The sequence below is a fragment of the Geotrypetes seraphini genome, chromosome 12 (genome assembly GCF_902459505.1).
Source record: "Geotrypetes seraphini chromosome 12, aGeoSer1.1, whole genome shotgun sequence".
NCBI lineage: Eukaryota > Metazoa > Chordata > Amphibia > Gymnophiona > Dermophiidae > Geotrypetes > Geotrypetes seraphini.
Window position 1 is genome coordinate 19,138,003 of NC_047095.1, and position 12,911 is coordinate 19,150,913.

The window sequence follows — 12,911 nt, forward strand, 5'->3', positions numbered from 1 at the left end:
CTGACACGTGGCCGCTGCATCAATGCTCCTAGAAACATAGTTGGATTCAAGCCCCGCAAAATTTACCCTGCCGCGGCTTGCATAGAAATAAAATCAGACTCAGGGAATAACCAGAAGAACGGCCCACAGCGCCGGAAAAAACATGTCCCATCTCATGCTGCTATAAACCGGCACCTGCACAATCAGCTGCACATGGCCGTGACAAACACCGATGAAAGACAGCCTCAGAATAAACAGGACTTCTGCTACACTGAAACCCAACAATGAGAACAAGTACGAGCATGAAATCGCACTGCTACTGCCGCGCTGTAACCAACAAGGAAACCAAGCGCGTGCATGCAAAGGGCGGGAAGTCCCGGCTCCCGCCACGGATTTCTAGTCATAAAACTTAGCCTCAATAAAATATCCATGCCTTAAAGGTACGTTAACCGAACCCACATTACTAAGGTAACATATGTGTTATGTATTCAATGCATGAACCATCCTTATTTAAAGCTTTACAAATTGTTTCATTAGTTCTAGCTTTATATGTCGTGGCAGCAGTATGATTTTATCTATCTCGTGCTACCAAAGGTTCATCGAGTACATTTTGTCCTCCAACCACCATATAGTTCCTCAGAGGTCAATCATTTTTTTGCCCAATGTTCATATTTGGCTCTACTATCCCAAAGGCATAGCTAAGAAACTAAAGCTAATGCAGTCTAGCCAATGCAATTTTCTGAATTAGTACCCCAAATAACTCCAGGAACAGGTCAAAAGCCCAAGGCATCAAGAAAGTTTGTTTTTGCTGGCCTGTGCTATCAAAGAAAAAATACCTGGAAAACATACTTACCAGTAACTACTATGCTACTCATATTAGAATTTGGGCCGTTAAGAACGCTTCCAGACAGAAGTTCATCAGAGCCCCTCTATAATACAAGGAAAACAGAAACAGTAACTATTTTTACTTAAAAGAATCGTCTTTTTTTAACCAGATTAACCATAAAAATCTGATACAATACCAAGAGACAGTGTGCGCTAAGTACAAAAAGATTACTGTATATACTCGAATATAAGTCGAGCCGAATATAAGCAGAGACACCCCTTCCCCCCCCAAAAAAAGGAGGAAAATGGTTGACTCGAATATAAGTTGGGCGGCTTAATATTCAAGTGTTCTGCCCTGCCAGGCTCTGCATCCAGCCCACTTCCCTCCATCCATCCCCTGTCAGACACTGCACCCAGCACCATTCCTTCCTTCCCTCCCCACAGCACCCTTCCTTGGGGTCAATTTTTTGGCCCCAAAATCCTAGTTTATATTCGAGTATATATGGTTGTTTCTTACCCTGCAAACATCTTTCTTTTATTTGTTTACTATCCCATTCTCTTCTAGTAGATAAATGTGTCATTCTGGACAGACGGGTAATGTGTCCATGCTCGTTAGCTGTGCAGAAAGAATCCATCCAACCTTTGATTCCCTCCTCCTTCACTAAAGAGTTCTGCTGTCCCCTTCAGTTTGTACCAAAGCAAGTGATAGCCCTATATAAAAACAGATGTGAAGGAAGGGAATGGGGAAACTCCCCAAACTATAACTCTGTTTTAACATGTTTATTGTAATTTCAGAGCAGAACAATGAACAATCAAAACAGTGAAACAATCTTGCCAAATATTTATGGAGTTCAAATAATATCAAAGAAATTGATCCCTTGAATCCACAGAAGAGTGAGAGCCCAAAACAGAAGAAACTGTGGAATCCAATGTCACTGATGCAGCCTTTATTAAAACTTGAGGGTAATCCACAATCTTAAGAACGATAAAGTTAATCCACAACTTAAATCAGATGAAGAAGACCTAGCACGGTCCATGTTTCGACCTGAAAGATCTTCCTCAGGGGTCCTAGGGATATAAATTTTGGATTTGAATGTAATTTAACGTAAAAATTTATATTATGAGAATTATTGGTGCTCGGTGGTAAAAGTGTATGAAATGTCATGCTCCAGGGAATGCAATATTGGACCCAATTCTATTTGAAATACCACCATGATAGCAAGATGTGAACTGTGCATAAGTGAAGTAACATGTGTTTCAATAGGTGACCAAAAAAGGAGGACCATGGTGTGATCTTAAGGTGGAGATGAAAATTGGTATATGTGTGTGACAAGTAAAAATGTACCAATGCCAGACAATTAAAGCAAAATGAGCAGTGATAGTCATAAAGGGTCAAATGCATACCCAAATGGTCTCTTCAAAGATTTTGTGGATATGGCAACCTACGCCCTTAAAGAAGAAACAAATGTAAAACTAAAACGATGCTCTAAGTACTATTTTAGCTGACAAGCAGTAAAAGTGATTCCAGAAAAAATGTTTAAAAAGTCTTTTGGAGTGCTAGGCCACCATTAGGGTAAATGGTATAAGAAAAAATGGCAGCTAAATATGTCCTAGTAGGGTCATTACACATGATGATGTATTTCAGTTCCTGGCCCACTTATAAGGTACAATAGTATTACAGACCACAGGAAGATACAATTCAACAGTTGGTACAATTTTAAAATAGCATATTTAGATAACATATTAAAATAGGAATCGATCTCTACCTGGATAAATTCATAAATTTCCAGCGTATGCATCATTATAAAATCTTTTGCTGGTCAAAGTACCTTTTTAAGCAATAAGTCATAACTAAGAAATTTATGATAAAATAAAATATTAAGAGGAATGCTTTAAGCATGTCCAAAAATAGAACAAAAGGAGCCAATAAAATATCACAAAAATTAAAGGCGACCGGAACAAGATTACAACGGTACTGATCCCAATGTGTAAAGGTAGACAAATATGGTGGAGCACCAGAGCAAATTTCAACACTTAAACCATATTACCGTATTTTTCGCTCCATAAGACATACTTTTTTTCCCTACCGGTGGCGTTCCGTCTGGTGGCTGAGTTTGGTGCCATTTTGGGTCTTCATGTCAATTGTGCGAAATCCGAACTGTTACCTCTGACGGATATGGGGTGGGAGCCCTGGCATGATACGTTACAGATTCCTCCCATGCGAAAACCCATGCGATATCTTGGCATCTACTTACACACGAGTCCTCGGGTTATGTACCGTTGTAATGTTGTGGCGGCTATAGATAAAATTGGAGCTCTATGTACTGCTTGGCGAGATCTTCCGTTATCTCTACTGGGGAGGGCAGCCCTGATTAAAATGATGCTACTACCTTAACTTTTATACCCTATACAGACAGTGCCGTTTTGGGTGTTGCAACGAGATGTCGGCAAGGTGCGATCTCTTTTCACTACCTTCCTCTGGTGCCAGCGCTGGCGTGTTATCACTTACAAGAAGCTGACCCTTTCCAAGAAGGAGGGCGGTTTAGGTCTTCCTGATATTTGCGCGTATAATGTAGCGGCCCTTGTGAGGTTTATCCACGAGGGAGTGACGGGGACTGCGAGGTTCTCTCCTCCAGGGTGGATGAAAGGCTGGTGTGCACCCTTTAAGCAGTTACTTACCGTAACAGGTGTTATTCAGGGACAAAAGGCAGATATTCTCTACATGTGGGTGACGTCATCCACGGAGCCCTGTCGCGGACAGCTTTTCAAGCAAACTTGATTGAAGATCTCAAAGTTTGCTAGTGCTGCCCATGCATGCGTGTGCCTTCCTACTCCACTAGAGGGCGCATCCCCTCCTCGTGGTCTTCAGTTCTTAGTTTTCCACGGAGCCAGAAAGCCCTGTCTCTCTTCTCTGCGTTCTTCTAAGTGCCTTTCTAGCACCGCGGCTTCTTTATTTTGTTCAGGAGTCGCTGTGCGGTTCGTTGCTTCGTTTGCTGACTTGATCGTGTAATTTTGTTTATCGACTCGGCGACTGGGGGCTCCTGGTTCGTCGTGGCTGCGGCCGTCTATCCCTTATGTCCCGGCCTCTTACCAGGTTTAAGAAGTGCTCCCAGTGCGGTCGGGTTATTTCAATCACAGACCCGCATCACTGGTGTATTTTGTGTCTGGGTGCTGATCACCCGACGGACTCCTGTCCTGGTTGTGCCACTCTCCAGCCTTGGGCTCTTTGGCATCATAGGGCCAGGATTGCGGAGCTCTTCGCCATGGAGGCTGCTCCTGCTTCGGCCCCAGTCTCAACCTCGGCTTCGACGACCTTGGCCTCGGGCAAGTCTTTCTCGACCTCGAAGGCCTCGGCTTCGGGTAAGTCTCCTCTTCCTCTTTCAGGCACCGGTCAAGGCGTCTTACGCCCTCTTCGAGGCAACTTGCGAAACGCCCCCAGGACTCCCCTCCCTCCCCCGAGGCGGGGTAGGTCCCCGGGACCTCGCACTACCGGGTCCATTAAGACCTAGGACCTCACCTTGTCTAACCCGAGTCTGCTGAGGTTGCCTGTCCGGTTGGGGACCCCGCTCCGCGAAGCACCGATCTCGGGGGACCCTGCCTCTTTTCCCAAGGTTTGTCTTCTGGCCGAAGTTCTCCGGGGAGGCGTCATTGGACCTCGGTGGCCCAGACCCCAAGGTCCTCCCCTCCGGGGACTTCTAAGCGCAGGCTCTTGTCGACTCCCCCCCCCCTGTTCTTTGAGCGGGGCTTCCTCGGCGTCACTGATAGTGGATATGGATGTGCCGGCGCAGTATTCCAGGGAGGCTTCCCCCTCCTTTTCGGCTGCCTTGAGGTCTTGTTCGACCACTCCCCTTGAGGGGCATTCTGAGAGCAGGCCCTCTTCCTTTACTAGATTTGTTCAGGATATGGGGAGGGCATTAAACTTGGATCTCCAGTCGGATTCCAAGTATACCAAGGAGTATTTGGAGGAGATGGAGCTTCCCTACCCTCCTAGGGAGTCCTTGAGGCTCCCCTTGAATCCGGTGTTGCAACAGACTTTCTTTCGCAATTTGGAGACACCTTATGCTATCCCGGCCATTCCATCCAAAATGGAGTCTCGGTACCGGACGGTGCCCTGCAAGAGGTTTGAGAAGGCTCAGCTTTCCCACCAGTCCTTGGTGATTGAGTCTACCCTCAAGAAGTCTCACCCATCCAAGGTGTATGCGGCTGTCCCTCCGGGCCGGGAGGGCCGGACTATGGATAAGTTTGGGAGGCGCCTATATCAGAACTTCATGATGGCCAACAGAGTCCTGAATTACAATCTTACCTTTACATCCTATCTCAAGTGGTGTATTAAGTCCCTTCCATCTTTCGAGGACGATTTGCCTACCAAGCGCTATGCGGAGTTTCGCAGGCTTGTGAATACTCTGTCGCAGCTTCGGCTGTACATGTTTCAGGCCTCCTATGATGCGTTTGACTTGTCGTCCAAGGTCTCGGCCTTCACGGTGGCTATGCGTCGCCTGGCGTGGCTCCACATTGTCGATATGGACCCCAACCTGCAGGACCAGTTGGCCAATCTTCCATGCATGGGGAATGAGTTGTTCGATGATTCCATCGAGGCTGCCATGAAACGCCTCTCCGAACACGAACGCTCCTTTGCTTCCTTGGTCCGGGCTAAGGCGAAGCCTGCTCCGCCCAAGTCCTACAGGCTGCCTCCCCGGCGATATCCGCAAAAGTCCACGCCAGCGTATTCTCGTCCTTCTCCTCGGCGACCACAGCAGCAGATGGCTCCTCCTAAGCCTTCAACCCCTGCAGCGACTAAGCCGCTGCCGTCTTTTTGACTGGCCCGTTGGGAGAGGGCTGGCCTCGTCTGCTCTGGGGGCATCTCCACGCTTTTTCCCCAATGTTGGGCGGAGATTACTGCGGACTCTTGGGTCCTCTCCGTCATCTGCTGGACACGGTCCGTCTCCGGTTGTTTTTACCTCTGCCGTGGCAGGCCGCCCTCTTGCAGCTGAGTCAACTGGTGTCTCAGAGGTCTTCGGTCTCGGCCAAGCAGATGATGATCCTCCTGGGGTACATTGCCTCCACCGTTCACGTCACGCCGTTTGCCCGGTTACATCTTCGGTGGACTCTGGCATCTCAGTGGCGGCAGGATCGGGATCCCGCTTCTCAGCTCATTGCGGTGACTCCCTCCTTGAAACGCTCGCTCCGTTGGTGGGCCAGCTCTTCCAATCTGTCCAGGTTTGCTCTTTCTCGTACCGCCACATCAGAAGGTTCCGACGATGGACTCCTCGGCGTACGCTTGGGAAGTGCACCTCGACGGCCTTCGGACTCAGGGTCTTTGGTCAACTGCAGACCGTCGCTGCCACTTCAACCTTCTGGAGCTCCGGGCCATTTACAATGCAGTAGTGGCTTTTCGTCATTTGCTGGAGGAATGTGTGGTCCTGGTGCGTACGGACAACCAGGTGGCGATGTATTATGTGAACAAGCAAGGGGGTACGCTCTGCAGGGAAGCCCTTCGTCTTTGGCAGTGGGCGTTATGCCACAACATCTTCTACGAGCAGAATTGTCTGGCGGACAAGTTGAGTCGCCTTCAGCCGCACGAATGGTCGCTCCATTCTCTCACTCTGCGGCAGGTGTTTGTTCGGTGGGGAACTCCACAGGTAGATCTGTTCGCTTCGCGCCTCACTCACAAGTTGCCTCGATTCTGCTCAAGGATGTACTCCCCAGATCGTCTCGAGGCGGATGCTTTCCTTCTCAATTGGACGGGCAGGTTCCTCTATGCGTTCCCTCCCTTCCCTCTGATTCTCAGGACACTGATGCACCTCAAGTCGGTCCGCGCCACATGATCTTGATAGCTCCTCGGTGACCCGGCAGCCGTGGTTCTCCCTGCTCCTCAAGCTCAGTGTCCGGGAGCCTAGTTCTAGGAGATCTCACATCCATACAAATATCTGGAACGCCTGAGCCAAAATTCTCAATATCTATGATGTAGAAGATTTCACCATTACTAACTTTTACACTTTCCAGAGCGTACACAGTGCTGTACACTGTAACATACAATAAATGGGTCATGCTCAGATTTTGCGGAGAGAAAGTCTATCCAAACTCTTTACTGACCCGTAAAATGATCTGCCAACAGAAGAGGAAGATGAGGGTCCATCCATTGAAGTAGAATCATAACTTTACTCACCAATTGAGTACATCACCTACAGCCCAGGCTGTAGAGAAATACCACCATCATAATACGGACTGAAGAATGGTCTGAAGCTCCAGCCATGCTCCAGAGTATAAGAATGAACAAGTACTGAGTCGCCACTTAAGACCAGACTCTTGGATCTGAGGATGAAAGGCACCGAGCCCCCCAACCCGAAAGCCCGGGATGTTTGGTGACCAGAAGCTAGCACATAAGAACATAAGAAATGCCTCCGCTGGGTCAGACCTGAGGTCCATCGCGCCCAGCAGTCCGCTCACGCGGCAGCCCAACAGGTCCAGGACCTGTGCAGTAAATTTCTATCTATACCCCCCTATCCCCTTTTCCAGCAGGAATTTGTCTAATCCTTTCTTAAACCCCAGTACCGTACTCTGCCCTATAACGTCCTCTGGAATTGTATTCCAGGTGTCCACCACACGTTGGGTAAAGAAGAACTTCCTAGCATTTGTTTTGAATTTGCCCCCTCTCAACTTTTCCGAATGCCCTCTTGTTTTTTTATTTTCTGAAAGTTTGAAGAATCTGTCCCTCTCTACTCTCTCTATGCCCTTCATGATCTTGTAAGTCTCTATCATATCCCCTCTTAATCTTCTCTTTTCCAGGGAAAAGAGTCCCAGTTTTTCCAATCTCTCAGCGTATGAAAGGCTTTCCATCCCCTTAATCAGTCGTGTCGCTCTCCTCTGAACTCTCTCGAGCAATGCCATATCCTTCTTAAGGTACGGAGACCAATACTGGACGCAGTACTCAAGATGTGGACGCACCATTGCCCGATACAGCGGCAGGATAACTTCTTTCGTTCTGGTTGTAATACCTTTCTTGATTATACCTAGCATTCTATTCGCTCTCTTAGCGGCAGCTGCGCACTGTGCTGTCGGCTTCATTGTCATGTCCACCATCACCCCCAAGTCCCTTTCTTGAGTACTCTCATTCAAAAACATCCCTCCCATCGCATAAGTATACCTCGGGTTTTTGCTTCCCACATGCAATACTTTACACTTCTCAACATTGAATTTCATCTGCCATCTCTCTGCCCATTCCCCTAGTTTGTCCAAGTCCCTTTGCAATTCTTCGCCGTCCTCCTTTGTCCGAGCTCCACTAAATAGTTTGGTGTCGTCTGCAAATTTTATTATCTCACACTTCGTCCCTGTTTCTAGATCATTTATGAATATGTTAAAAAGCAGCGGCCCGAGCACCGAGCCCTGCGGAACACCACTCGTGACCTTTCTCCAGTCTGAGTAGTGGCCCTTCACCCCTACCCTCTGTTTCCTACCTTCTAACCAGTTTCTGATCCATCTATGCACATCTCCGTCCACCCCATGGTTCTTCAGTTTCCGGAGTAGACGTTCATGAGGCACCTTGTCAAAGGCTTTCTGGAAATCTAGGTATATGATGTCTATGGGGGTCTCCTCTGTCCATCTGTTTGTTAATTCCTTCGAAGAAGTGCAGTAAGTTAGTCAGGCACGATCTTCCCCTGCAGAAACCATGTTGGCTGGTTTTCAGAAGTTCGTTTCTTTCAAAATGTTCATCGATGTTTTCTTTTATCAGTGCTTCCGCCATTTTCCCCGGTACCGAGGTCAGACTCACCGGTCTGTAGTTTCCCGGGTCCCCTCTTGATCCCTTTTTAAAGATGGGCGTAACGTTGGCTATCTTCCAATCCTCCGGAATCACACCTGTTTTCAGAGATAGGTTGCAAATTTTGCAAATTTTCAGAGATAGGTTGCAAAGACCGAGGCATGCCTTTGAAAAGAGAAATCTCACTGAGCCACCAAATCATACAGAGCGATGCTTGAGGAGCCTACCAAATAATTGGAGCCCTCAGATACCGGGAACCACCGGAACAAAAGCGACTCCCGTAGCGGTATAATGGGAAAGCAAGCCGAAGTTCCCAGTGGAGTCAGCAACATGGAGCCTAGAACCTGCACAAAATCCCATATTCTTGGTCATGGTGACCAAAGAAGAATGCAAACCTGAGACTGTGACCCATCGCCCTAGTCTCTGGGAAGAAACACATTTCTCTCCTATAGGAATAAAAACATCTCCCCGATATACATATAAAAAGTACAGGAGAAAAGAGCGCTGTGCAAATTCAAAGATTCACATCCAAAGAACTGAGGAAAAGAAACCACCCTTTTCGTGTCAGTCAAGTGGCCAGACTGTAAGACGTCCGAATCAAGCAGCCAGTCATGAAGAAAGTAGGTGAATCGCCTGGTAGTGCCAAAACAGTACCACTGTGGCATGTGCCAAAACCGAAAGCGCTGCTCGAAGAGAGGCAAGAAAACCTAGTGCCGATTCAGAGTTCATAGTGAAAATGTAAATATTCTCCCAGTTTTTCCTGCAGAAATGTGTAACCCTGAGAAACTAATTCAGCAGAATGGGATCCAGCCCCAGTCTACCCAATGCCCCCATCTTGGGCACCAAGCAGTAAGTGGAACAACGTCCCTTAGTTCCTGAAGAACTACAAGAACTGCCTGAAGACCAGAAACACTTAAAAGGGAAACACAAAACATAGAGACTCCAAGAACGACCCGGAAAACCTGAGGAGGATGCAAAGTTGCAAGCATCCTAAAAAAAAGTTCACAGCCCCCTGACCTGACAATATAGTGTCTTCCCCCTCAAGAGAAAGCCTGAAGAGTCATTGGAAGAAATCAAGATCCCCTCAGAATGAAGAGCAGAAGGTCAGGGAACAGCAGGAGGAGAACTACAGGATCTGTAAGAAGAAAGAAACTCTCTGAAGAAAAATCAAGGTTTGCAATGGAAAGAGGAGCATACTGGAACCATGAAACAGTACTAACTCCATGCAATGTGAGTGAAACACGTAGGGTTTCATTAACTGAGGCAGACAAGGAGTTGGGCTTATAGAAGTAAGTGACTTACTCAGGGTCAGAAGTAGCTGTAGAACGCTAACTGCCAATTCTGTCCAACCCCTGCCATGAGAAAATGGCAGTGGTAAAATCTCGTGCGACAGGCTGTGCACCATAGAGGCTCCGCCACCTTAGAAATAAAGACAGCCCTGCCCACACGAAAAAAGAAATTCCACCATGCTCCCAAACTGCACCCCAATAGGTTATCACAATACCAGAAACGGAAATTATTTCAATAACGCTACCACACACACAAAACACTGCACAGAGAGCTGAAAAGAAAACATTTAAGTATGTATATGCTCTCTTTAGGGAGATCCTGAGAGAAAGAAAGAGAAACCCTCACCAAGTACCGGGTAATCTCTAGCTGTTAACAGCATCCTGCAGCAATGCACCTTCTGGCTACCCTGTGCAGACAAAAGCTGAACCGGGCAGTGGAGCATTAACTGAAGTCTCCCTCCAATACGCTCTCAGGCCTAAGATGCATGACCCCCAAGTTACGAGAAGCGCATCACCAAGTGCTGCATCAAAGCAAAATGGGACTTCCCAACCTCAGATGCGTGTAACTCAAACAATAAGGAGGCCTTGTGAAATAATAGCCTACACGTTGCAACGCTGCCGACAACGGAGGATCGCAAGGGTGCTTCATTCTCACACGGGAAATGCAACAGGGAGGCCGCGGCACCCGCTTAGAAAATCAGCCTTACAACCCTTACAACCAACAAGCGTGCGTGCCCTCTGCGAGCGGGAAAGGCCTAGTTCCTCTGACGCCATTCCTTTGCTATCTCAGAGGTGCCGCCACCAGCGCCAAGTAAAAAATGTGCGCCAGAGCCACTCTGAGTATGAAGAGCTGAATATCCAGGGTGAGAATGAGACTTTGGAAAAAACACTGGAAGAACAATGGATTGGTTGAGATGAAATTCCGAGACCACTTTAGGGAGGAATTTAGGATGAGTACGAAGAACCACTTAGTCATGATGGAACACCGTGAATGATGGGTCAGCAACTAAAGCCTGCAGCTCACTAACTCATCGAGCAGAAGAGAGGGCTATGAAAAACACCAAGTGAGATACTTCAGATGAGCCTTATCAATTGGTTCAAATGGAGGCTTCATGAGTTGAGAAAGGACAACATTGAGGTCCCAAACCACAGGAGGCGGTTTGAGAGGTTTGACACTGAAAAGTCCTTTCATGAATTTGGAAACCACTGGATGAGCAGAGAGGGGTTTCCCTTCAATAGGCTGATGGAAAGCCGCAATTGCACTGAGATGGACTCGGATAGATGTAGATTTGAGGCCCGAATTGGATAAGTGCAAAAGGTAGTCCAAACCAGAAGATAAGGAGGAATGCTGAGGCTCCTTATGAAGAGAAAAACACCACGTAGAAAATCTAATCCATTTTTGGTGATAGCATTGTCTAGTGGTAGGCTTCCTAGAAGCTTCTAAAACATCTCTTACAGATTGAGAAAACTGAAGAGGGGTTATGTTGAGAGGTCCCAAGCTGTCAGGTGTAGAGACTGCAGTTGGGATGAAGCAGAGATCCTTGACTCTGTGTAAGCAGAGAAGGAAAAACTGGTAGAAGGTATGGCTCCCTGCTGTTGAGTTGAAGTAGAAGGGAGTACCAAGGTTGTCTCGGCCACCGAGGAGCAATTAGAATCATGGTGGCATGATCGTTCTTCAACTTGACCAGAGTCTTGAGAATGAGAGGAAATGGAGGGAATGCATATAGGAAGAGATTCGTCCATTCCAGAAGAAAAGCATCTGCCTCGAGGCGATGAGGAGAGTATATCCTGGAGCAGAACTGAGGCAGTTTGTAGTTGTGGGGAGCTGCAAAGAAGTCTATCTGAGGTGTTCCCCACTGTGAAAAAATGTGATGAAGAGACGAGGAATGGAATATCCATTCGTGAGGTTGCAGAAGACGACACAAGTTGTCCGCCAAGCAATTCTTCGCCCCTTGAATGTAGACAGCTTTGAGGAAGGTGTTGTGGCGGATTGCCCAGTCCCAAACCTTCAGAGCTTCTTCACAAAAGGAAGCAGATCCCGTCCCTCCCTGTTTGTTGACATAATACATGGCGACTTAGTTGTCTGTCCGAATGAGGACTACCTGGTCGTGAAGATGTTGAAAAGCGTTGAGAGCCTTTAAAATCGCTCTGAGTTCCAACAGATTTATGTGACATTGACTATCTGTACTGGTCCAGTGGCCTGTTTACGGAGACCATCGAGATGAGCGCCCCAAGCGTAGGTCGAAGAATCTGTCGTGAGGACCTTCTGATGAGGGGGCGTTTGAAAAAGCAAGCCTCTGGAAAGATTGGAAGAGAGCATCCACCAATGGAGAGACTTCTTCAATGAAGGAGTAACTGAAATGTGTAGAGACGGAGGGTCGCAAACTTGTTGTTGTGGAAGGAACGCTCTGAATTGGACAATGTCCAGAACAGCTCCAATGATTTGTATTATCTGTGAGGGTTGAAGCTTAGATTTGTGAAAATTGATCTCGAATCCCAACTGTGTAGGAACCAGGTAGTCTGTCGGGTCACTACAATAACCCCTTGAGACGTGGAATCTTTGATGAGCCAGTCATTGAAGTAGGGAAATACCTGAAGACCATGATTCCTTAGAGCTGCTGCAACCACTACCAGGCACTTGGTGAACACTCTGGGAGACGAGGCCAGACCCGAATGGTAGTACTCGGTATTGATAATGCAGATTCCCCACCCGAAATATGAGGTACTGACGGGAGGCCGGGTGAATGGGGATATGAGTGTAGGCCTCCTTGAGATCTAGCGAGCATAACCAGTCGTTCTGCTCGAGAAGGGATAAAGGGATGCCAGGGACAACATTCAAAACTTTTCTTTGACTAGAAATTTGTTGAGAGCCCTGAGATCCAGAATGGGTCGCAGATCGCCCGTCTTCATAGAAACAAGAACGTAACGGGAGTAAAACACCCTGTTCTGCTGTTCCAAGGGAACTGGTTCGATGGCATGGAGACGAAGCAGAGCTTGAGCTTCCTGAAGAAAAAGGGCATTCTGGGAAGGATTGGAAGGATACTCTCTTGGAGGAAGCTCTG

General features: G+C 47.5%; 1 protein-coding gene across 4 annotated transcripts in view; it reads right to left on the minus strand.

The window, feature by feature from the left end:
- PTBP2 (polypyrimidine tract binding protein 2) overlaps positions 1 to 12,911 on the minus strand; it is a 232,300-nt gene that overhangs the window by 169,313 nt on the left and 50,076 nt on the right. For 3 of the 4 annotated variants that reach the window (XM_033915943.1, XM_033915944.1, XM_033915945.1), the window contains one exon: positions 833 to 908. The exons of the other annotated variant lie outside the window; for it this stretch is intronic. In XM_033915943.1, coding sequence (XP_033771834.1) covers positions 833 to 908 — 76 coding nt within the window. The remainder of the gene's footprint in view (positions 1 to 832; positions 909 to 12,911) is intronic. 4 annotated transcript variants of the gene reach the window in all.